The sequence below is a fragment of the Danio rerio genome, chromosome 7 (assembly GCF_052040795.2).
Source record: "Danio rerio strain M-AB ecotype USA chromosome 7, GRCz13ab, whole genome shotgun sequence".
NCBI lineage: Eukaryota > Metazoa > Chordata > Actinopteri > Cypriniformes > Danionidae > Danio > Danio rerio.
In genome coordinates this window covers 50,104,304-50,131,610 of record NC_141027.1, presented here as the reverse complement: position 1 = coordinate 50,131,610, position 27,307 = coordinate 50,104,304, and the positions used below count along the sequence as shown (strand labels likewise).

Here is a 27,307-nt window from a genome sequence, read left to right as displayed (position 1 = left end):
TTTACAAAGAAAATGCATTTGGTTCATGTTTTATTTGTATATGTCATACTCACACACTTTATTTCCTTTGTTTTCTGGCTTTATCTGAGTAAACCTGAGTAAATATTTTTACATATTTACTTTTAAAAATTAAAATTATATTCTTTGCGTGCTTTCTTCTCAGTATTTTTACACCAGTGGCCCTAATATTTTTCATCTCACCTAGGGCCACCACTGCATGCACCTGTGTTAATAATCTGAAAAATTTTACATTGGTAAAAACAAATATTTCTTAAATATTCACATGTTTGTACTTAAAATATATTAATCGAAAAAACAAATAATATTAAATTAAAACAAAGAATACATTTTAAATGAATAAAGTACTGCTTGAAAGTGTTTAAAAAAAACAGTTGACAAACTATTAAGACTTTTATTTCAATAAACTACTAATTAGCTGCTTTTAATGTTTAGTGAGATAGTAGTTGGGTTTAGGTATTGGGTAGGATTTGGGCTGTAAAGTAAGATTATAATCTATTAGCACTAATATACAGTTAATATCTAAATAATAGGCAGGTATAATCCAGTAAATGGTGTGAATTGTTACTTAAACTAAAGTGTTACCCTTATTATTTACTGCACCACTGCACATAATCATGTGTGAAAATTATGTGTGAAATGTGTTACTTGAGTTAATGTGTTAAATCAATAGCTGTAAATATAAACAGTACATGAACAATTATATACACAGAGACTGATAAGCGTCCATTCACCACTATTGGCTTGTATATTTACACCCACTATTTGCACACCAGTCCTGACTGTCACATATTCAGTGGCGCTGCTACTAACAAGATGACATCCAATATCTACACCGCCATATGGACCTACCAATGAACTGCAAAGTGTCAACACAAGCAATTAAACATCAGCATGAACCAGCCACAGAATATTCTGTCTATCCAGATAGGGAGACGGCTGTTTCTTTTTTTTTTACTAAGCAAAGATATACATACACACAATGATGCTAGGATGCCGTAAAATATTCCGGCATGCATTATAGCATTATAACACAATTAGATGTGTTTTCTTACAGCATCATGGACTAATTTTTTTGAGCATAAAAATATAATTTAACAAATATTTCTGATTTCAAAATGTACCTATTATTTGTAATTACAATTTAAAGCGTTTCTATTAATTCAGTTATCAAGAATATCACAGTTTGTGCTAAATCAAGTTCATGATGAAAGGGCTGAGTTCCAAAAACAGGACTTTAATAATAAATCCATATACTGCTGAAACGCACAGGAGATCAGTGGAGTAAATGTAGTACAAATATAGTAGTTTAAAATAACTGGCAGTGACATTAACAAAACAGGGAATATGGGAAAAATAAACGAGACAGCTAAAAACTAAATAAATACACATGCAAAAATCGAAGAGCAAAGGAAACTTAATAAGACTAAAGCTGTAGGCCATTCTGAGAGATAACAATAACAATGGTCCTAACCTATTTCCTGTATTACATTTTTAATTTCCTTAGCTTCCAAGAATTCAAAAACGTCCACATATTGATAAATAATATTACGACGACTGTTTTAAAGTTAAGATATGATTAAATTGCCTCTTGTTACAGTTATGAAATAGTTACAACAAGCAGGAAATGTTAATGGGCCAATGACAATGCCACATCGAAATAGTATATACTACATCAAGGCCAATGTAATTTTACATTGTTATTATATTATATTATATTATATTATATTATATTATATTATATTATATTATATTATATTATATTATATTATATTATATTATATTATATTATATTATATTATATTAAGGCTAATAATATGTGTTACAAGTAAATAGCTGGAGCACCCACCAGACCCACCAGAGGGCACTCCAGCTATATAAACACTACACCAGCCATTCCCCTGGACTACACCTACCATCATGCTCTGCAGATCACAGCTGAAACAGTTTACTAATCTAAACACTGGTACACTGACACAGCTGCAGCACATTACACACACTATTTGAGCACCATATGCTGTGACATTTGGATGGCAGGGTCCTTGTGAATTTGGCATCAACATGAAAGCATGGATCCATCCTGCCTTGTATCAGTGGTTCAGGCTGCTGGTGGTGGTAAAATGGTGTGGGTTATTTCCTTAGCGCACTTTTGGCCCATTTGTGTCAATGCCACCGCCTATATGAGAATTGTTGATAAGCATGTGGGACCCTTTGTGACCACAGTGTACCCATCTTCTGATGGCTACTTCCAGCAGGATAAGGCGCCCTGTCTTAAAGCGCGAATCATCTCAGACTTTTTTCTTTAACAAAGAGTTCACTGTACTCAAATAACCTCCACAGTCACCAGATCGCAATCCAATACAGCATCTTTGGGATGTGGTGGAACAGGAGATTGGCATTTTATTAGATTGATATCATGGATGTGCAGCCAATAAATCTGCAGAAACTGTGTGATGCTATCATGTCAATATGGACCAAAATCTCTGAGGAATATTTCCAGTACCTTGTAGAATCTATGCCATAAAGGATTAAGGCAGTTCTAAAGGGGGGTCCAACCTGGTACGAGTAAGGTGTACCTAATAAAGTGGCCGGTGAGTGTATGGTGAGTTTATTTAAGAAATGCATTTCTATCTCCAATGATTTGTTTTAACTCTTTTTTTTTCTTTTTTTTTTTGCAAAAATAAAAATATAATATAATAAGATAATTCATGTGTTTCCATAACTTGTTTTGCATGAGAAACTTCTAAATGCACATTAAAACAGGTTGATGGAAACATTTCTACTGAGATGCTGAGGGTTAAATGTCTGTACAGTACTCACTCTTGTAGAAGGTGTCTCTTGGGTCTGGTTTGAGCATGTCTGCAGTGTGTGTCTCTGTCCTGTGGTAGATCTGCAGAGCGAGAGAGTGACTGGCCAGTGTCTGTGGGATGTGATGTACGCTGTTCATCTTTAGACTGGACTCATCTGACAGACACAGAGAAGAGAGAGATGGAGGATTGAGGACAATGAGAGACAGCATGTGAATTTAAATCAGCCTACAGACTAGCATTCAACAACTTCTGCTGTTGGCAATGCAGAAATGGCAGCATCGCTGCTCGTCTATGGGTGGAAAATAAGTGAAGCATCATGAACTGTATATACACTATAGGGTCCAAAAATCCCACTCTATCTGAACTGCACAAGTGTAAACAAAACCTGCTGCTCATGTTTTCAAACACATCACAATGATAATCTTGTACTCCAATAGAAAAAAGTAATATAATATAATATAATATAATATAATATAATATAATATAATATAATATAATATAATATAATATAATATAATATAATATAATATCAGTTGACATTTCTGTGTGGAGTTTGCATGTTCTCCCCGTGTTTGTGTGGGTGTTTCCAGTGCTGGGTTTTGGCTGGAATGGCACCCGCTGCGTAAAACATTTGCTGGATAAGTTGGTGGCTCATTCCGCTGTGGCGACCCCTGATTAATAAAGGGACCAAGCTGATTGATGAAAGTATTGTTTATTATGAGTTTATGCTAGTAAATACATTGAATAACACAGTAACACTTTAGTTTAGGTCACAATTGACAGAATTAACAAACCATTAACTAGCACTACTAGCTTAATAAACTACTAATTAACCGTTTATTGACAGTTAATGAGGTAGAAGTTGTGTTTAGTTTTTGGGTAGGGTTAGGTTGAATAAGATCATGTGTTATAACTACTAAAGAACATTTAATGCTAATTAATAGGCAGGTAATAAGCCAGTACTTAATAGTATGAATTGTGACCTAAACTAAAGTGTTACCAATACAACTAACTAATGAAACCTTATTGTAAGTAGACCCGGTGCACAGACAATAATCTGCTCCTTAACACCACCAAGATCAAGGAGCTCATTGTGGCCTTTAGGAGGGGACAAACAGGCTCACATGATCCCATCCTCATTAATGGGATGGCCTTTGAGCCTCTCTCATCCTTCAAGTTCCTGGGGATCTTTCTTGGACCACCAACACCTCCAGCCTGGTCAAGAAAGCTCACAAGCTCCTATTTAAGGCAACTTATGAAGAACCAGCTGTCATCAACCGTCTTGGTGAACTACTATCACTGCACAATAGAAAGCATCCCGACCAACTGCATCACAGTCTGGTATGGAAGCTTGCTCTGTTGCTAAGTGTAAGGCACTGCAGCGGGTGGTAAAAACTGTCCAAGGCATTACAGGAACCACACTTTCAGCCATTGAGGACATCCAGACGAAACACTGTCTGCGCCGAGCACACAGTATTCTAAAGGACTCCTCTCACCCTGCTCACAGACTGTTTTCTATCCCGCCTTCAAACAGGCGCTTCATTTGTAATTATGTACACACCCACTGTGCATATACATTTGTAATTATGTTCATATCTATCGGCATACCTCTTATAATTAATAGCCACCGGTACATATTCATCTATTGTAAATTTCTGTTCTTGGCTAATATATAACGTTGATAGTACATCCATCTGTGAATATCACCATAGTTTTACTATAACTGCACTTTATAACTTATACCCTGCACTTGCTGCTATTGCTCTTCTGGTTAGACCTAAACTGCATTTCGTTGTCTTATACTTGCACATTTGTAATGACAATAAAGTTGAATCTAATCTAATCTCATCTCATCTAAAGTGTGACCGGAAAAAACACTTATAAAAATATCTTTGAAAGTTGAAAACTACTGTTCTCACAGGTCAATCGGTGGAAGTATCCAGTATTTGTATTTCAATAGCTACAAGAATGCGCAATAAGTCTGTGTTTTGAATTCAACTCCCAATCATTTCCAATTTTTGTAAAATTGGACAGCCTGTATTCTGATTGGAGTTGTTTATTTATGGATGGCCCATTTTGGTAGAGCATTTTTAGGCAGCGTTCAATCTTCACACTAACTCTGTATCCAGCATAGACACTTAATAAACATGCTGCGCTTCAACTCTATTCACATCGATGGGCTTCAAACCCCTGATGAAACTCTAAATCTAACCTCACTCTGGGAAACCTCATTTTTGGTTGGTTCAATTTTTTTATTTCTCATTCATATGGATACTTCTCCAAGGCTTAAAGAGATGCATCCATGCTCACAGACTGCCTACGCTTTAAGACAATTCCTTGGAGATAAGTGTATGGGCGCTGAAGCATGCAGGTGTGTGTGTGTGAGCGAAACTATTCATTACGCTTTATCTCCTGAACTTATGAGAGCTCACAACAGTGTCCGCTCAGCAAGCCGGCGATGAAAACACACTTTAATTAGTCCTATCGATCCACTGCAAATGTGTTACTGGCCAAGTATAAGTTACACAGCATCAAAGACTGTCTGTCAATAACGGCAGAAATGGCAAACGAAAGCACACAGGGAATAAAAGGAGAGCGTATTAGTGGTTACAGTAACATCTGAGATAAAGAAAACAAACAAAGATGGTCAGAATATGCTGTCGGAAAGCTGAAAGACAGCAGACTTTGACTGACACATTCGCTCGTTCTGTTGATGATTTTGTTGTAGGTCATATGGCTTTATGGATTGTTAAGAATCATATTACAGCCAAATTTAATTGGACATAAGTTGGTGGTAAACGCCTGGACTCATGATGTTTTCGAATGAAGTCTCACTAAAGCTGCATTGATTTGATGAAACAATCCAATTTTGAAATGTTGTGAAAGGCTATTGCTGTTTGATGTAATTATTTTCTATTTTTAATACAAATTAAAACCTCTTTTTAATTTATTCCAGTGATGATAAAGCTGAATTCAAAGCAACCATTACTTCAGTATTCAGTGTCTCATGATCATTCAGAAATCATCACATGTGATGATTTGACATTCAAGACATATTTATAATAATTAGTACATGATATTCGCGTGTGTTTCCTTTGGGTGCTCCAGTTTCCCCCACAATCCAAAGACAAGCACTATAGGTGAACTGGGTAAGCTAAATTGACCGTAGTGTATGTGTATATGTCCTGGTCCTTCAGATTGTGGGTTGAGCAATGGGCTAACAACCCACCTCGTAAAAATTAGATGTTAAAAAACACCAACATGGTGTGGCTAAATATAAAATAAAAAATAAATGAGTACTTGATATATTTGTTTTCAGCCTTTCATTCATTCATGAATGAATGATTGAATTAATCAATCAATGAATTAATCAATATATCAATCAATCAATCAATCAAGTAACAAAGACTATAATAATCCAGAGATTTTTTTTATTTATTTATTGTTATACTTTAAGAACCATGAAAACTCCCCTGTCCCTGCAGAGTGTTTTCACACCTCTAGTTTGAAAAAAGTCAGAAAAGTGGGTGAGTCCAGTTTTGTTTGGGAGCAGTGGGAGTGTTAAGTGGTGAAAGAGCGAAGGGCACAGAGGCAGAGATTCACAGTGACTTTGTTTACATGAACATCAGTAATGGCCTTATCTGCATTAATCTGAATTAGACAATAATATGATTAAGATGATTCCATGAGTTGCTTTTGTTCCTTTCATGATCCCGTTTTGCATGTTATAGCACATAATTAATGTCATTGCGTCACCACGCTATCTGCATTTCCTCTGGAGTTTCATCTAATTTTGGGTGTTTCATTTTTAATTCGTCGATTTTAACTGCAGTTTGGCACTTTCACTTTCATTCTGGAACATTTCATGCATGCCCCTGTGACAAACAAGGTATTGGATGTGAGTATGAACTGCTTGAAGAGTGTTGTTTTAATGGAATTTTTGATACTGCATGCCGTATGGAAAAAAAAACCTTAGATGCACTCGGTAGGTGCAGAGAATAGCGTCAGAAAGCCATGTGTGTATAGACTATGTTGTCACAAAATGCAGTGAAAGTCCTACAAAAAATAGTTTGATTAAGATGTATATGTTTTACACTCGGAGAGCAGCATTTACAGCGGATCTTTCAGTCCATGAAAATGTAGTGATATTACTGTAAACGTAGTAACTAAAGCATTTGACTATGGTATGTCTTTAAAAACTAAGAGTACTGCTGATGATACTAAAACTCAAAGACTTCACACGTTGTACCCGCCGGTACAGACATCCAGTCTCCACGATGGAATTTACACAATGATCTCATGGCCGTGACACAGCTTCAAAATTTTTTTTCAAACCGGAAGAATGAACTTGCTCCAAACAACGCAAAAACAACCAATTTGAACTTTTTTTGTAAAATATATGTGTCCTAATATTGTTTTTAGCAGTGTGGGACACATATATGACTGTCAACATCTCAAAAAATGTGCTTTGCTGTTTTGTGACACTTTAAGGGGGTAGTTAACCCAAAAATGAAAATTGTTTTCTTGAAGTGATGACTCAAAAATATTTTTGTTTGTTCTACTTATTTAAAATGAGCTGGAACAACACAATTCATGATATTTTATTGGGACAAGTTGTCTTCAATCCTCATACATTTTTTAAAAGTGTTCAGTTAACTTAATCAATTTGTGTTGGGGCAACATGAATGAACTGTGTGGAACCCAGTATTTTACAGTGATGGTTCACCCAAAACTGAAAACTCTGTCATATTTACTCTGCCATCTTTTGTCAAACCTGTTTGAGTTTCTTTTCTTTTCTTTTTTTTTCTTTTTTGCCGTGGAACACAAAAATGAATAATATAAACTGGTAACCACTGACCATTCATTAGAGGACAGAAGACCTTTTTGTATGAACATCAGTGGAGACACAGACTGTCACGTGACTCTGACAGAAAGTCAATAGATTTCAAGATTGAAAATCTCACAAAATTCAGACCATCTATGAACGGGAATGAGTGTGCATTTTATAGTGCTACTGATGATGGCTAGATGAGGATATGGTATGTGTAATTAAGCATTAAATTAATTAATTTATGCCAGTGATGATTATGGGAAATAAAGTCTATTTCAGTATTCTGGTGAGTGTGTCGGATGAGAGCTGACATTAGGGATGAGCTGGATGAGGCTGTGACATTAATGTTTGAAAGCAAAGAAAACAACAACAACAGCAACCATAATATTAGTGGTCACACTTTACAACAAAGTTTCAATCGTTTATTTGATATAAATGTATTTACCAACCTGAACTAATAAGAAATAATACTTGAACATTTACGAATGCATTATTAACATCCAAATTCAAGCTTGCTAACTTTATTTTTAACTAATTTGAACAAAGATGACTAAATACTGTAATAAATGTATTGTTCATTATATTAAATACATTATCATTTACACTTTACATCTGCAGTAGGGCTGCGCAATTTATCATTTTGGCATCGATATCCCAATGTGCGTATCCACATTAGTCATGTTCATGTTAGTAAATCCAATAACTAACATTCATTCATTCAATTTATTTTCGGCTTAGTCCCTTTATTAATCAGGGGTTTTCTCCACAGTCCAGAGACATGTGCTTTAGGTGAATTGAATAAGCTAAATTGGCCGTAGTGTATGTGTGTGAATAAGAATGTATGGATTTTTCCTAATACTGGGTTGCAGCTGGAAGTGCATCCGCTGGGTAAAACATATGCTGGATAAATTGGCGGTTCATTCCACTGTGGCGACCCCAGATTAACAAAGGGACTAAGCTGAAAAGAAAATCAATGAAAGAATAAATGAATGATGATAGTTACAAAATATATTTTTAAAACATATTAAACATCAATTAAGTGGGTGTCAGCAACAGAGATCATTGACAGCTCGCCATACACGGTATCTGTTTAACACAGCAGAAAGACAGTCAAAGCCAAACCTCCAAGGAGATCTCACTCAATATACATCTCCCTGAAGACCCAACAGGAGAGAGAGAGAGAGAAAAAGATACTGTGTGTGTGTGTGTGTGTGTGTGTGTGTGTGTGTGTGTGTGTGTGTGTGTGTGTGTGTGTGTGTGTGTGTGTGTGTTTGTGACATATCAGGACACAAATCTGTACAATGACATGTGTATAAAACAGGTACAAAAGGGGGGTAAAAAATGAGGAAATATGAGGACATATTGTTGACGTCCTCATTTCTCAAAAAGCTTATAAATTCCACAGGATGAATTTAATCAGAGTGTAAAGCTGCACACAGTCTCCTGTGATGGTTGGGTTCAGGGGTAGGGTGGGGTGAGGGCAATACAATATACGATTTGAACAGTATAAAATGAATGGAAACCTATGTAATGTACCCACTTTTCAAAAAAAACAAACAAACGTGTGTGTGTGTGTGTGTGTGTGTGTGTGTGTGTGTGTCTGTGTGTGTGTGTGTATGTGTCTGTGGTCCTAGTATTTACTACATTATGGAACCAAATGTCCCCTGAATTATAGTCACACCAGTAGATTCTGATCTTCTGGGAATGTTATTTTGGCCCCAATGAGGAAAACAGCTCGTAAGTAATTAGACATATATAAACCTTTTTCTTAGAACGCAACATTACCCATAATGCTTTGCGTGTATGTGAAAGGAGAATGCTAAGAATGTCTTGTCTGCAGCTGATGCATATAAACAGTCACATTTAGACAGATTTGCAACAATAGTTTTAATCTATTTTATTTGCTTTTAACGTCTTTGAACTAATCCTGCTGTCGATCAGCGCCACCTCCTGGACTGATCATTAAAAAAAAAGTCATCTAAAGGAATGGAAAACAACTGTGAGGGACTTACAGGTCAATATTGTGATAATGCCATATAATATGATAAAAGCTTCATCAAGTAATGGCAACAACAACAAGAAGATACAAACAGAAGCCTATAAAGTATTTTGACAATATAAAACTGCAAATTGCTTCTCGTGAGGGCTGCGTTTAGGGACAGAAAATGCCTTTAAAGTATTCAAAAATAATTATGTCTATGGGAAGACCCTATAAAACATGAAAACCCGACAGACAAGAGTGTGTCGTGTCTCTGTCTATGTGTGTGTGGTCCGCCTTGAGGGAGTGGCCTGCGTGATTAATGATTGGGACACTATGGAGTCTCCGGTGAGCTGTGTGGGACGGCGGTGCTGAGAGTTAATGCACATCCCCCTCTCCCTCAGCTTGTTAAGTACAGTGAGGATTTAATCGAAAAATTGCTTTCGTCTCAAATAATTATGTAAACGAAGCAAAGGAGGGCCATGGGGATTGTCTTTCTGTCTTTTCTCCTCTCCCCCGCTGCACTCAGTGTCTCTGCTTCCCCTTAAAAGCATGTGTAAATTAAAGTCGTTTCCCTTGATGAACGGCAGTAATTTGAAGGGGAACGTGTCAACATGTGTAATGCTTGATAAGGCGATATGCAAAGGAGCACGGCGTACATACTCACTGTCATCGCGCACACAGGAGGCGAGTGTTTTCTGCCGATTACATAGTTGCCGCTGCCTACATTCAAATGTAAGGACAATGAGAGTTTCCACGCAGACAGCAGAGGCTGTGATGTTTAGAGGATGTGAGTGAGCGCTAACTGCAGTGTTCAGATATGACTGCAACAGGCACAGTTTGTGAACATTGCTCTTGAGAGTTTACTGCTGTTTTCTGTTTTATCTTCTCTGAAAAGCGTGTTTTATTTATGAGTAAAAAAACTTAAATCTCACGAAGGAAGAAGAATTTACCTGTGTACAAGGAGATGTAAGCTGAGTCAATGACATCAAACTTCTGTCCGGGAAGGAAAGGCCTCCACTGCAAGACAAGAGAAAGACTTAAGAAGGGAATTACTGCAAGAGCAATTTACTGGAGCAGTAAATTATATATATATAATACACACACACACACACACACACACACACACACACACACACACACACACACACACTGGTTCTTGAATCTGATATTTTGCCAGTAACAACACACAAAGGCCTCTTCACCCTTCACCTCTGTGCATTACTCCACCCACAAAGTAAGCAACAAGCTGAGAGACACAACAGTTTGACAAATATTACAACATAATGTAGTTTTGAGGCTTTTTTTAGTCGAGAATGTAGTTGTTTAGATTGCAACTATGCAGTTTATTTGTAAGAATAGTGCCTACTTTAAAATATTTACAATTTCTGAGAGAGCTCATCGGCGGCCATTAGGCTGCCACAGAGTAGACCAGACGGTTGACATTTTCTATCCACAAGATGGCGACAGAACTGCATAATAAGCCCTTACGCTTAGAAGATTATAACACAGTCTATATATATATGAGCACAGTCTATATATATATATATTTATGAGTCTATATATATATATGAGCTGTATCATGTGAGTAGTAGTGCAATGTGAGTGTATATTGCCCCTTTTGGGAGACCTGCATTGGCATTAGTGTCCCACCAGTGACAATATACATCCATATTGCACTGCTATGAGTGTGATATTACATTTATACAACAGTTGTACGGCATTATCGTGTATATAAATAAAAAAATTAAACACAGGGAGTCTAAAAATCCTTCTGTATGAGGAGCTACTTTCTTCCGCCATTTATTAATATCTGCAGCTGAGGTCAGAACAGCAGAATCCGTTACTAGTTCACAAGCATCACTTTAGAGCTAGTGTTTGAATGATTCTCTAGCGCAGGGCTATTCAATAGGCGGCCCGCGGGCCAAACCTGGCCCCCGAGGCAATTTGTTCCGGCCCTCCAAACAAATAAATAAATTTAGTTCAGTCGAAAAATGGCCGCTATTGTTATGAAGTGACGTGCATCTGTTCAATACAGCATGAGCTGCATAGGCTGCGCAGAGAGCGAGTCACCTGATATTAAGCCAGTGGCGCAGGCAGCTGAACACATTTTGGACATGTTTGTAGAAAAGATCTTTTGTACTATGCACTGATCTCGTCAATAAGGATGCAACAATTTGCTAATTTAAGTTACACAGTTAATTAATTGTAAAGTCTTCTCTAAGTCGCATTTCTGACGCATGGAACGAAACAAAACTGCTGCAATTTAGCAAAGTTGTGCCAAGTTGCCAACTGTGCACTGGTTTAAAGTTCCAAGCTTGTACTCTGAGGCTAATATGCACGCTTACCGGATTAACTATAGCAGCGGCCGTTTCCATATCACGTCTTTTCGCTTGCAAGTTTGTTATTTCTAATGTAAGAATATATGACAATATGAAGCAGAGCAACGCATTTACGCCTTTCCGGGCGGACGCAGAAGAAAATATCTGATCTCACGGTGAGAGTTGTGCGTGCCTTTTAGTGCAATGTAAACAAAAGGTATGTTAGACGAATTATTATTAGAATGATTATGTATGCATGAACGCAGATGGCAACAACAGTTAATCTAAATAGCTACTTACCTAACATAAAGCTTGAATTTACATTAGACGTGATAACCATGATTATTCTTCAGACTATATAATCGTACAACCAAAATTTTTAATTGTTGCATGTATAATTGTTATGTAGTTCAAAACATAACATATGAATGAGTCTGAATGTAGCAGAAGCCTACTTCAGCAATGCACTGCTTTTGTTGTGCTCTGAAATTTACAAACATTTGAACGTTTGTAAAAAAAAATAAATAAAATAAAAAGTCTACAATGCACTGATTTTATGTAGTTTCAAAATACAATATATTAACATTTTAATGTAGAAAAAGCCAATGTGGGTGTCTTAAGGAGCAAAAATACAGCATATGGGCTTTTATATGTACACTGTAATTCCGAATAAGTTGACAAAACTCAAAAAATTTGAGGTAATCAGTTACGTCAAATTTTTTAAGTTATGAAATTATCTATTTTAAGTAAACAGAAACATTAAGTTTTGAGTTTGTTGTACTCATGCAAGACACTTCACCTAACTTAAAATACCCAAGTTACTCAGCTTATACGTTTTAATTGCAATTAACTTAATTGTTTTAATTTTTCCAAACTTTAAATACTTAGTCACCCAGCTCATACATTTTAATACCAATTAACTTAATTGCTTTAATTTCTTTCAACTTTAAATACTTAAATCACCCAGCTCATACATTTTAATAGCAATTAACTTATTTTTAATTATTTATCTCACCTTTACATTCTTAGTCACCCAGCTCATACATTTTGATAGCATTTTTTAAAATTAACTTCTCCATCGTCAGTTTCACAAATAAAATTAGCCATTATTTTAATCTTTAAACCCCATAAATCTGTCAAAATAAATCTGTAATTTAAAACACACAGACAATACCATTTTAGACATTTATTGTTAAAGAAAAAATGTCCAACAGTACTTTCAAATTTGTCTCCTATGCAATTACAAATGTCTTAAAACGATAAAAACTATTAGACATAAAGAGATTGAAAATGAACACTATTCTGAAATTAATAAAAAATTACCCACAATGTAAATATGATATCAGACATAAGAGCCTCAAGAAAAAACAACTATAAGTTTGATAAAATTTAATAATACATTAATAAGTGTAAAACTTACTCTTAAGGCATTCGTTAAAAAAAATAATAAGTGCACATTCTGTGAAGTGACTCGTTTAGTGTAAACTACACAGAAACTGTATATATATATATATATATATATATATATATATCGTTGAAGTCAGAATTATTCGCCCCCATTTATTTTCCCCCCAATTTCTGTTTAACGGAGAGCAGATTATATATATATATATATATATATATATATATATATATATATATATATATATATATATATATATATATATATATATATGTATATGTGTATTGTAGCGAGGCAGAGGGAAAACAGCGACACAGTTGGATAAGTTTACAGACAAGTCCCCGGAGGGTGCTTTATTTACAACGTGAATGGGGTGTAAACGGTGCTCTTCTTCAAGGTGAGGTGCTCTGGGAAGTAAGTGAAGGACAGTGAGTAGTCGGATGTGGGATCGTCACGAGCTGGAGTCTGCTGTGGAGAGACAGAGAGACAAGCGTTAGCGCATGGAGTCATTGGGTGAATGAAGCTCATCTTCTCCTTGCGTGGGCTTGGTTTATATGCCTCTCCACTTGATGACGTCCAGCTGTGAACGATCCTGTGTTGATGATGGTCCAGCTGGGTTGAATTAGCGACCAGGGCGACGTGGCATGTGTGCGCTCGTTACAATATATATATATATATATATATATATATATATATATATATATATATATATATATTCAGTCTTGGTTGAACTATGATTCTGTCATTTACTTATTCCAAACCTGTTTGAGTTTCTTTCTTCTGTTGAAAAAAAAAAAAAAAAGCTGAGACCTGTAACCACCGATTTCCACAGTATTTGTTTTCCTATTAGAAAGTCAGTGGTTACAGGTTGTCAGCTTTACTTAACTTTTGTCTTCAACAGAAGCAAGAAATTCAAGCAGGTTTGGGACAAGTGAAGAGTTAGTAAATGACAGAATTTTACATTTGGACAAACTATCCCTATATATAATAAAATGCATACTTACCAATTAAAGGTAAATAAATGTTTTGAAGTTACTACCCCAGAGACAGTCTTTATTAAGTTAAAAAAAAAAAAAAAGCTCTACATCAACTCATTCTTTAAGGTTTCCATGCTACGAGACTTTTTATTTTCCATCATCCATGCCAAGCAAAACTTTTTGCACAAGTTCAAAGTCCTTTACTATATATTATGTGAAGAGCATACATTAATCCATACAAGACAAGAAAGGTCTGGAAGTGTGCTGTGGGTGGTGTCCAATTCATTCTTCAGGACAACAGAGACCCTCAGTGAATGCAGGGCCAATAAAGCATCTTCAGTCAGCAGGATTATCAATCTAAAAATATAATTCAAGGATATTAATGTAAGGACAGTATCACAATGACTGAGCCAATATTATATGATTCATCAACTATTCTTGATTACAAATATGTTATTAAGTAAAAGTTTTCAAAACTTTCATCTTTTCATTAAACATGCCTAATTGTGAAAAGAATGAATGAAGTCTTACCAGGGTGTTCCTAAAGAATCTTAAGTCACGCTCACGCAGCAAGACCAAAAGACCTCTGATAACAGTAGTCCGTCATGAACTGACATCATTCAGTTCCTGGAAATCAAGAATCAATTTTTTAAAAATTAAAAAAATAATAATAATTCAAATTATATTTTAATGTATACTTTAACACGTGACCCAAACATACCTGCTCATCATAAACCTTTAAAAGATTAGCCAGGGTATCTGCTGTCTTGCCAGTTTTGGATGTTGTTTGCCTTAAAATTGTCATCAAATGAAATAGGTGGTGGTCCAGTTTTGCAAAGAATTTGTGGGGAAAATTCTCATTTGTAACATGTTGGTACTCTGCAAACAGCAAAAAGAAACAAGAGAGAATTTCATTAAACAAACCCACACCACAAAATATACAATTCTAGAAAAAATGTATTAATATTATTATTATTATGTTTCATTTACTTGTCTATTTTTTACCTCAGATGAAAATCAGGTGTTGATCAGATGTTGAAAGCAGGATCTTCATGTTGTAAACTGAACTCAAGGTCTAGCTGAAGTTTCACTTTCCTTGCTGCAAAAGTATCATTGATAAATACACTGTAATATTTATTTTATCTGGATATGCCAGGCATAGTAGTACAAAATAAATATTTTACCCACCTTTCACATGCCTCCATTTAAGAACCTATCTGTAGTCAGCAACACCCGACCTTCAATTCTGTATGTACACAAAGTCACAGTGTCATTTAGCTGAGAGTGGAAGTAGTACAATTGCCTGATGTCTAACGTTAACCTCCAAAACGGTTAGCAATAGAGCTGATTATCATGTTAGTTGCTTTAATTCGATGAACACAGATTTAATTTAAACAGTATTGAAATTTCTAAAACTGAATAGGACGACAAAGAAATTTAAGGCCTGATTTTAAAAACTAGAAATAACAAAACTTACCTTATTGTCTAATGATGTAAAAATATATAGACTAAAATATTTATATTTTTAAGATATAAATATATTTTAAGCTACAAAATTTGCACATCAGAAAACTGTCTTCTTTACCATGTCTTGAATATTTTGTTTTGTTATTATTTTATTTAATAACATAATTTTGTATTAATGTGTTATAGATATGCATACTTTGTTTTTTAGGCTGTTTATATTCTCTCCAGAGTAGACATTTTAAAAATAGATTGAAAAAAAAAAAAAAAACTTTTATCATACCTTTAAAATACATTTGACCTAAATGACATTTAAACTCATTTAACTGATCGCATTAATCAGGTAATCATTGATATGCAGAGATGTCGTCTTAAGCGCGAGGAAATATTAAGTGTTGATCAGTGCTGGTGATTGAGGTAAAGTTAGTTTTATATTTACACATTCAGACTTTCTCCTTAATAATATAATTTCAGAAAGGTAATTTTTGCATATTCTTAATGGTGAAATCATATTAGCAGCCAATGACTTTCAAAGTACAACATTGTTCAGTCAAAAAAAAATAGTGCATTTAGTGTAATGTTGTTTTCATGTCATACTTGCATGTGATTTCAGAACGAATAGACAAAGAACCATGGTAAACAATTTATGGAGCGAGTCACAAGTTGTTACTAAATGAATGTATGAATAAAAAACCAACTTTACCTCAATGTGGTAGTGTAAAATGAAGCTCTGCTCTGTACCTGCTCAAGTGAGGAGCGCAGCTTAAATGTTCTCCGTCAGGCTATCCTCATACATGGATCAGCAAGCAACAAGCTGAGTGTGACAGAGTTAAGTTTTGAGACTACGTTTTTGCGCGTCATCAGAAAATACCGTTAAGTGTTTAGGCGGAGATCATTTGAGTTATGATTAACGTTACGTTTCTTGCGCCTTTCGTTTCCGAAGTGCCTACAGATCGCGAAGATGATACCACATTCACACACTGGATGGAGTTCAGCGCAGCGCCATGACATGCGGTTGTGAGAGCGCACGTCTCCATGACAACTTCAGCACAGGCTGAGAAAAGGCATACTCGCGCCAAGATTTAAATTTTTTTGAAAAATGTAATCTGCCGATTTTAAATATTTTTGTCTTTATCACACTCTGTTAAAATTCAGAGTTAACACATTACAACTAACGCTAACATTGCACTGATTCTAACTTTTTAAACAGTAATGTTAACGTTAGTTAGCAACAAGTGAGGCTAAACATGTTTTCTGTAATGTACGACATGTAAACGCACCCTGATTAACTCTACATTACATTGAACTGTTACTGTGATTATATTAATTAAAACATACATTTAATATTTCTTGGATTTGTAAATATTTTACTTACTGTAGTGTGAAGCGAGGCCGATCCGCCATCTTGAAAAAAACGAATGAAGCATGAGCACGTACGTGAACCTGGATGACGTCAGACGCAAAATCACTAGGCTGACAGAATTTGAGTTAATGAAACTTTAAAGAGACATTTTGTATAGATTAAACCCAGCAGAATTGTTCACCTTACTTGAAAGATTAAATTTTTACAAACTCAAAAATAAGAAAAAGTTCTAAATACTCATCAAGGTTAATTAAGATAAACGAATTTTAATGATTTAAGTTAATAGAACTCAACTCAATTAATTAGTTACAGCATTAGGGTTTACAGTGTAGTTGTGTCATCACTCATATAGCAAGTCATATCTCTCCTGCCCTTCCTTTGGGATGCTTTTCATGAACCGGCCCCCATGACAAACTAATTGAATAGCCCTGCTCTAGCGTAATGTCTAAAGTGATGAAAACAGGTAATTTTGCTCACATTTTTACGATTATAAGGCTGAACAGCATGAAATGCCATCAGTCTACAGAGATTTCCCAGTATTTCTCTGTTGCAATCAGGATATCACAATAATTAACCCCGAAAAAGCCAAAGCAATGTAAACACTACCAAATTACTATTGTGTTTAAGATGAGTAAAAATTACTCTTGTGTTTAAGATGAGTAAAAATGCTAAACACATATGGGCATTTCTTCTTTCTTTCTGTTTACTGAACTACTATGCAGTAACAAAAACAGGAGACTCCTTAGAAATAAACAGAAGTACGAGTTCTGATATTACAGAATATTGCATGGCTATCAGCCAATCGGATTCGAAAACCACACAGAACTGGCTCTATAGAGCTCTATAGGGCTCAGGTTTCAGGGCTCATCACAGTACAGAAACCGCATTAGTGAAAATAACCAATGATTTACTCTTAGCTGCTGACCAAGGGTGCATCTCGCAATTAGTTTTACTCGATCTTAGTGCGGCATTTGATACCATTGACCACAATATCCTCATAAATCGCTTAAAGTCTACAGGTGTCCAGGGACAGGCTCTACAATGGTTTAAGTCGTACTTAACTGACCGTTACTAGTTTTTGAATATTAATGGACAGCCTTCACAAGTCAGCCCAGTAAAGTATGGGGCGCCTCAAGGATCAGTTTTAGGCCTTTTGCTGTTTACAATTTACATGCAACCACTGGGAGACATTATTAGAAGACATGGGATCAGCTTTCACTGCTATGCAGATGATACTCAATTATATATTTCAACTAAACCTGACGAGACATCTGAACTGTCTAAACTAACTGAGTGTATCAAAGACATTAAAAGACTGGATGACCAACAATTTTCTTCTCTTATACTCCGACAAAACAGAATTATTACTTATTGGGCCTAAATCTTGCACACAGCAGATCTCGCAACTCAATCTACAAATAGAGGGATACAAAGGTAGCGTTCGCTCTACTATAAAAGATGTGGGTGTCATATTAGAAAGCAATCTAACTTTTGAAAACCATATATCCCATGTCACAAAAACTGCCTTCTTTCATCTGAGAAATATCGCTAAATTACGAAATATGCTATCCATCTCTGATGCAGAAAAGCTAGTCCATGCTTTTATGACTTCGAGGCTGGATTACTGTAATGCTCTATTTGCTGGCTGCCCAGCATCCTCTATTAACAAACTTCAATTAGTACAAAATGCAGCAGCCAGAGTTCTTACCAGGTCTAGAAAATATGGTCATATCACCCCAATTTTATCCTCCTTACACTGCCTGTTAAGTTTCATATTGAATTTAAAATATTATTTCTCACCAATAAAGCTCTAAATAATCTAGCTCCTGTTTATCTAAATTGGATTGGTAGAGCTATGCATCGATGAATTTGCTTTTCAGTGTTTGAACTCTCAGTAATGGTTTTAAATCACACTGAACTGAGCTAAACTGAACTGAACTGAACTTAAACACTAAAAACTGAACTACACTGTTCCAGTTACTATGACCATTTATGTGAAGCTGCTTTGACACAATCTACATTGTTAAAGCGCTATACAAATAAAGCTGAATTGAATTGAATAGTGCTCATTACCCGATATAACTAATCAAATACATATAAATATTTTAATGTATTTACTTTTAATATTTGTAATACTAATTATTTCACCTGAGATCCAGGTTACTAAAATTTATTATATGTTCAAAAAGCCCCAAATAGTTCATCTTTATAATAAAACCAGCTCATATCAGCAGCCCACCTGCACTTTGCTGATATCTGAGTGTTAGTTCTGCGCCCATTACTGATCCAAATCCATCTGTCACTTTCATCTCATCAGTCTATAAAAGCTTTAAAAAATCTTTCCAGATATTTCTTGGCCCAGTCTTGATTTTCAACCCATGTGTCTTATTCAGTGGTGGTCAGACTTCAGCCTTCCTGACCTTGGCCAGCATGTCACTGAGCACTGAACAACTTGTACTCTGAAGCACTCAAGTATTATACAGTCGGTTGCAGTTCTGGACTATGACAGCAGCATAATATATTTCTGGAAGCTTCATATTTGACTCTTCTCAAATCACTGTCAATTCATTTGCTTCTTTCTTTCTGACCACATTTCTTGCGACTGTGCTGACGATTAGGCTAATTAGGCCACACCCTCTCTCATTATACAATTACTCTACACATCAGATCACATGCTTAAGGCCCCGTTTACACTAATACGTTTTCGTTTTAAAATGCACAATTTTGCTATGGTTAGGCCATCCTTCCACGAGCGTTTTCATTCTAAAATGCTACTGCTCCATCTCAGTGTGCATGGGGGAAAACGGAAACATATGAAACCGGAGGTGGGGCTGCAGACATTCGCCTATCTGATCGGGACTTTTTCCTCAATATTAAGTAGCCTACAGACAGTTCAGTCCTGCATCCTCTCCTTGTAAGTTCAGACTTTGCATGTTTGATATGGAAAACAAAAGCCAGAGGACACGTCAGGTAAATCTTCAAAGGGAACAGTGTACTTTATAACATCATTTACATCATCCTGGCTACGCTGTTTCACTATCTTAACAATAACATGACTGTCAAAACTTGATTTACAGAACTGCTATTTTTATTTTGATATTAGCAACTCAACAGACAGCAGAAATGTTGAGGCGTTGTGTAGCTACATATTTATATGAGTGTCATCTTCACTGTATGCATATTTATAACAAAACGGAGTCTAAAACATCACTGTCCCCTTTCATTTTCATTGAAAATGTGATCCCTCTCTTTTGCTGATTATCAGTTTTGATAATCAATATTGGCCGTTATTAAAGTATAACGTACAATACATTAAAGGAAATAAATGCAAGCAATCAGTCAATATACAGTATTTACGTGGTTACATTAGTTATTAACTCATTAACTAACTTATTAGCCAAAACACGTTACCTGAGAGCAAGTAATAGTTTTAAAAGACCAAAGTCAAGGAATTTGTTGTTAGATATAGACAACAAGATGAATTAAATATCACGTTTAACAAATATAGTGAGATTGGATCCAGCGGTACATCCTTAATGAACAGTCTGACGAGCACAGCTCTCATCCGGGTAAATGCTGCAGTTCATGCCAGAGTGTGTGCAATGCCATTTTAAAACTTAAATACTAGTGTAAACGGGGCCTAAATCTAATAGCATTTCAGGTTTATACAGCTTGGAGCTAAAGCAAATGGTCAAAATACTCACTTGCCTATTTAAAGTAAACTTGTATAAAGTAAAGCTACACGATATTGGGAAAAAAATCGGATATTGTGATCATTTGCTTTTCTGTGATATAGATTGCAATCTGAAAACAAATTTACCAGATGACATGAAAATCTCTATTAAGAAAGAATTTATTCATTTAAAGGGAATTGATTGGGATGACTGTGCTGAAGAGTACCATAACACAATATACATATAATACATAAGTTACAATCATAGATAAATACAAAAGAGCAAAAATGTTGATTAAATAAACAGTTCTTTTATGGTTTTCTGGGAAACCAAACAGAATTCACCTACAAAAGTTAAATGATCAACTTCAATTCTATTTAAGTCAAGCTTATTTGTATAGCACTTTTCACAGTAATTATTGTTCCAAAGCCGCTTTACAAAAGGTGCACATTATTACATTCTAATCAAAATAAGAGAAAGTGTTTAAGTGTTGTGTATAGTGAGTATCTTTTTAAAAAATCCAATTAACATTTTGTCAATAAAGTGGCTAATTCATACGCAGTTTAGTCGTAAGCAAAATGTGTGATTTTAAAAGAAGGCATGGCACCAAACCCCACCCCTAAACTGACAGAGTAGGATGAGCAAAGAGCACTAAATTCTACAAATGAGATCATACAAATTCATACAAACTAGCCTCTAAATAAAAAAAGTTACAAATAGTCATAAAATATCAAGGAATAAGTGAGTTGGCGGTTCATTCCACTGGGGTGATCCCTGATAAATAAAGAGACTAAGCCAAAAACAAAATGAATGAAAATGTAATTGACAAAATAGCAATACACAGTCTTTGTTTTATGAATGATTCAATAAAAAATAATACATTAATTAATTCATTCATTTTCATTTGCTTTTCATGGGGGCAGCAGTTTTAGGAGAGTTCCAGGACATGCCTGGAACACCTCCCTAGGCCTCCTCAGCTAACTTCCCTTGATGTGGAGGAGCAGTGGCTCTACTCCGAGCTATTACCCGGTGACATAGCTCCTCACTCCGTCTATAAGAGTGCGCCTCTGCGACTTTCACATGTCACCCACTGAAGCTAAGCAGGGTTGCACCTGCGGTCAGTACCTGGATAAGAGACCATATGGGAAAGCTAGGTTGCTGTCGGAAGTGGTGTTAGTGAGGGCAGCAGGGGGCGCTCAATCTGTGGTCTGTCTAGGTACTAACGCCCCATTCATGGGGAATCTAAACTGCTTAGTGAGTGCCGTCTTTCGGATAAGACATTACACTGAGGTCCTGACTCTCTGTGGTCGCTAAAAATCCAAGGATGCCATTCGAAATAGAGTAGGGGTTAAACCCCGGCATACTGGCCAAATCTTTGCCCACTGGCCTCTGTCCATCAAGACCTCCTAACCATCCCCATATGATAATTGGCTTCATCACTCTGTCTCCTTTCCACCAATCAGCTTGATGTGTGGTCTGCAGTCTGGCATAATATGGCTGCCGTTGCATCATTCAGGTAGATGCTGAGCACTAGTGGTAGATGAGGAGATTTCCCTCAAAACTATGAGCACTTTGAGTGTCTAGAAAAGTGCTATATCAATGTAAGGAATTATTATTATGAAGTGATATATAGTGCAGCCCTACTGCAGATGTAAAGTGCAAATGACTTAAAGAGTTTGACAGCCCCAGTAATGTAAGCCAGATTGTGGTAGTTTACATTCTCAAATAGCAAGGTCTAAAATTATGCCATGCAAATTGTGTGCAGCACTGTGTTTCTTTCTTTTTTTCCCTACCTATTTGCATAAATCCTTGAGTGAATCGAGAGCTTAAACTAAGCAGACAGTACATGCAAATAAACAGTCCTATCAGCTGCTGCAATTCACTCTTATTGAATCGGCTCCATCCTCACTGTCATTTACTGCTTTCACCCTCACAATGCTCTGGGACGACTCCGGCACTCCAAATAGATGCTGTACAGACACGTAGCAATTCTTCTAAAGAGGCTCTACAATTACGACATCACTTTTTGGCCACTCTCAAGCAAGAGGCCAATTAGCAGTCGCATAACAAAAATTCACACACACACACACACACACACACATACACATACACACTCTTCATTCACAGACCAATGCCACACAACACAGCTGCTTTCAGCATTTCAGACTGTACAGTCAAACAAAAGAATGGGAAGAGACAGGGAGAAACGGAGAACAAAGAGAAAAGAAAATATGAGAGAAATTAATTTGATTCGGAGTAGTTTGATGTCAACGTCACTTATCGTTTGACAGTTTCAGGCTTTGAAAATGGTAGAAAACAGAGCAGCAGTGTCTATAAAACTCACTGTCTTTGCATACTGATTCGTCACCAGCACAAACTTGAGCATTTAGAGGATTATTTGACTTGATTATGAATTTGTTGATTTATTTGTCACTGGAAAACCCCATTTAATGTACCTCACAGATGAGGGTTAGTTTTGAACAAACACCGCATGAGCATCCGACAGATCTGAATCCGTTTACTTCAGTGTTTAGTATTCACCCTGTTATTCTGCACAGCTTGTGTTTCTCAAGGTCAGATCTGCCTTTCGAGAATCGATGGAGTGCAGTTACAGCACAATGTCAGATCTGAGGAGCCACAGACGCCTGTTTGCCCCCAGTGACATAATAAACACACACACACACACACACACACACACAAATACAAGCATGCAAACAGTCGAGCACGGTCACACACTGATAAATACACAGCTAAGCAGTATTACACACTGAGCAAGGACTAGCTAGCCTGCTGCTCTCCTTTGTTATTGTCTAATTGAATAAGAATAATGCAGAGAACAATAATGGGGCCATAATGGAACAATAATATTCCAATAATAATTGAAAATATAATGTGACATTTGTAAAAAGAATTGTTCACCCAAAAATGAAAATGTATTCATTCATCACTTACACTCAAGTGGTAGAATTTATTTCGAAGATGTGTCGGTAACCAGTAGTCATTGACATAAAAAAAGAAAAAGTATAATAAAATACATTTTTAAAAACACCTTCTTTTGTGTTCAGGATTGGAACAAGTAAAGGGCGAGTAAATGATGTCAAAATAAAACTTTTTACCATTTTTTTATAATTTTTTTTACCCTTTACCATGGGTGAGCTACATAACAAAACGTATCAGAAAATACTTCAAAAGCATTAGTCAACCTTGGTGTTAATTAAGTGGCAATGATGAATCAAATGGGCACTAATCCTCTGAAAAATAAATGGTCTCTGTGAGTTTCATATAGCTTAAAATGACCTGCTAATTATAAAGCATTTATGTATTCAAACAAAATGGATCATTGGGACAAAATAAACCAATTGAAGAGAAAAACAACGAATACACCCCGTTTTCCTTCCTCAGTTATCTTCGTCTTGAAGAGTCTCCCTTTTCCTTGATAGGGCGGCACAGTGGCCCAGTGGTTAGCACTGTTGCCTCACAGCAAGAATGTCACTGGTTCAAGTCCTTACCAGGCCAGTCAACATTTTTGTGCGGAGCTTACATGTTCCTCCCATGCTTATATGGGTTTCCCCTGGGTTCACCGGTTTCCTCTCACCGTATAAAGACATGTGACATAAGTGAATCGACTAAACCAAATTGGCACCACAGATAAGCTCTAAGCCAACAGTATATCTCGCCATAGCAATTCTAATGTCATTGGCCATAAACAGCAAGGGGGTTCTCGAGACCTACCTGAGCTCAAACTCCCCTCTTGCCCTGCAATGGGAGGGAGCCCCTGGCTTGAGGATCTATTGAGCTCAGGGCGGTTTCCTGGGACAGCATGCCAAACACGCTTTATAATCAATCACTATCTAAATGTGAACTCTTAAAACAAGTTTTTTATCTCAGGCTATGTTTGGCAACATTGTAGCCAAAAATGTAAACGTTTTTCAAGTCCACATGATGTCTGCTTGCGCTCGCCTTTAAGTGTGTCTCATACATATGACTTCGTTTTCAAAGATTTTCATTTTCTAGTGCTTACATTGACATGACAACAGTAAAATGCTTTAACTAACTTTGAAATCCATTTTCAGATTTATGTGGTTTCAGTCATAAAAATGTCATTGTCATGTAAACGAACAAGCAAAGGGTATAAAAAGTTTTCAGTTTTTGTATGAAAATGTTGTTGTGTAAACAGCCCCGCAGACCTACAGACTTTAAGAGGATCCCAGTTACGCAATGACATTACCCAATGAAAATAATGGCCATTTACAGACCTGTTCATTCATTCATACATTCCATTTGCTTCCACTTAGTCATTTATTTATTAGGGGTCGCCACAGCGGAATGAACCACTACTTAACAGTCCCTTATAAACAAACAATCTGAGGAAGAGGGTCAGAATAGGAATTTTAAAAAAATCTTTTTTATAAACTCCATCGTAGCTTTTACTAGTCAATGACCCAAAAACCACCTAAATTATATGTAAAGCAACCTTTCACAGCTAGGATTGTTCAGCATCAATGTCCTAGAACAGCATGCATATCTATATAATCTAATTCAAAATCTTGGATGACTTTAAAAAGTCTTTGCTATGAGCATCACATTCTTCAAACAAGTGTTGATCCTGTTACCTGTTCATTAGCCTGTCACCCAGTAATCAAGTTAAATAACTGGAAAATTACTACAATATCAAAATGTGCTGAACACACAAGCACAAACCACACCGATGATTGGCGTAAAAAATGATTTCCATCCAACAAATTCCATCTTTGACAGCTAAGATATCGTTCACACATCAAGAGCCAAATACTGGTAAACATTGCACTTTTTTATTCACATGGATGGGGAGAAGCGCATCAGTCAAATCTTATTTAAAATGTAATAAAATACTACTTCTGATCGAATGCTTTTTGCTAATAGAAACGTGAGATGCATTAGAATTAATAACATTTTTACAAACATTTCCAAAGATTTCGATAAAAATTTATGTTCTCTTCTCTTCATCTGCTTCTTTACAAATAACTGTTTGCAGTTAAATAAAACATAAGTCTGAAGATATCGTAATCCCTAGAAAACAACACGCAGCTTGTGATGTCGCACATATTGCATCAGCTACAGATTTATTTCACCTTTATTTTTACAAAAAAAAAAATAATAATAATAATACAAATGAAGCCCATTTACCGTTGAATGACAGCACTGTCTTTAATAGTTCCTACTGTGAATGTCATATTGGAAAGTTTCTGGTCAGACAACATCAGATTAACTTTATTAGATCTCTTTGTCCCTACAAAGCCTGGGGATCCTGTTAAAATGCTAATCAGGCTCAGAATAACTCTGGCGAAGGGTGCTAATGCTCAGAGCAACCATGAAAAGTTTCAAAAATATACGAGTACATCACAGAGGTTAGATTTAATATCTCATACCTGAAATTGGAAAAAGAAGAGACTTTTACAAGTGCAGGATCACTGAACATGTAGATAATCTCCAATAAAAAATATAGTGTAGTGTGATTATATTGTACAGTCTATAAATTAATTAATTAAAAAATGCACAACAGCTTTCAACAAACAAGATGTTATTATTAAGCAAGATATATTTTATATACAATTTAGTTTTTTTCCGTTATATCAATAAAAATAACTGAAAGCAAAGCTGGAGCAAAACTCTCTGTGAGGTCTATTTCAGGTGACACTGACTTACTACAATGTTTTTTTTTTCTTCTCCAAAATATGTGTTGAATGTAGAAATATACATAAAAAAGGTATTAAATGCATTAATGGATACATATAAATGTGTAAATGAATCAATAAATATTAATATTATTTATAAGTATTATAAGTATTAAATTGAATAAGCTAAATTGGCCGTAGTGTACACGTGTTTGAACGCAAGAGTGTAAGGGTGTTCCCCAGTGTTGGGTTGTGGCTAGAAGGGCATCCGCTGCTGGGATAAATTGAAGGTTCATTCCGCTGTGGCGACCCCAGATTAATAAAAGGGCTAAATCAAAAATTAAATGAATGAATAAGTATTATTTTTAATATTACTAATAAATAAATACCTATTATGCAAAAATCATATTTATAAGGGGTTTAAACATACTGTAGTTGTGTGGCAACAGTGTATGATTATAGCCAGCCTGTAATGGTAAGAATGTGTTATTTATTTTATTAATATTATTCTTTTTTTTTTCACAATCACAATTCAGAAAAATAGTCTGTAGAAACAGATTAACATTCTCCCATTGTACATCAGAGGGGAAAGCCCCACCTGTTGGTGATGATCTCTCCCTCATTAGCATAAACAGCCCAAAGTGGGAAGCAGCCATCCACCGTTGGAGTATCGAATCTGCTACACAAATACACCCGGTGCGTCCAAAATGGAATTCTTCCATAGTACGCTAAAATCAGTATGCAAGCTGAGAAGTATGTCTGAATTCATAGAATTCGAAAATCAGTATGCAAGAAGTGCCTGGATGACCTACTAC

The 27,307-nt window shown here is 35.9% G+C and overlaps 1 protein-coding gene and 1 long non-coding RNA gene across 10 annotated transcripts in view; both read right to left on the bottom strand.

Annotated features, from left to right (window-relative positions):
- Positions 1–27,307, bottom strand: part of b4galnt4b (beta-1,4-N-acetyl-galactosaminyltransferase 4b) — a 205,774-nt gene that overhangs the window by 22,223 nt on the left and 156,244 nt on the right. For all 6 annotated transcript variants that reach the window (XM_087261772.1, XM_087261775.1, XM_087261773.1 and 3 more), the window contains 2 exons: positions 10,591–10,657; positions 2,839–2,982 (listed from right to left, as the gene is read on the bottom strand). In XM_087261772.1, coding sequence (XP_087117898.1) covers positions 2,839–2,982; positions 10,591–10,657 — 211 coding nt within the window. The remainder of the gene's footprint in view (positions 1–2,838; positions 2,983–10,590; positions 10,658–27,307) is intronic.
- Positions 13,683–17,221, bottom strand: LOC137496212 (uncharacterized). 4 transcript variants are annotated; one of them, XR_015496210.1, is made up of 7 exons: positions 17,177–17,221; positions 15,526–15,583; positions 15,343–15,436; positions 15,059–15,216; positions 14,869–14,964; positions 14,565–14,694; positions 13,683–13,828 (listed from the first exon to the last, which is right to left on the bottom strand). It is a non-coding gene; the product is annotated as an uncharacterized LOC137496212 (long non-coding RNA). The 4 variants fall into 4 exon arrangements; XR_015496211.1 differs by having other exon boundaries at positions 14,577–14,694; XR_015496212.1 differs by lacking the exon at positions 13,683–13,828 and adding an exon at positions 16,543–16,615 and having other exon boundaries at positions 14,393–14,694.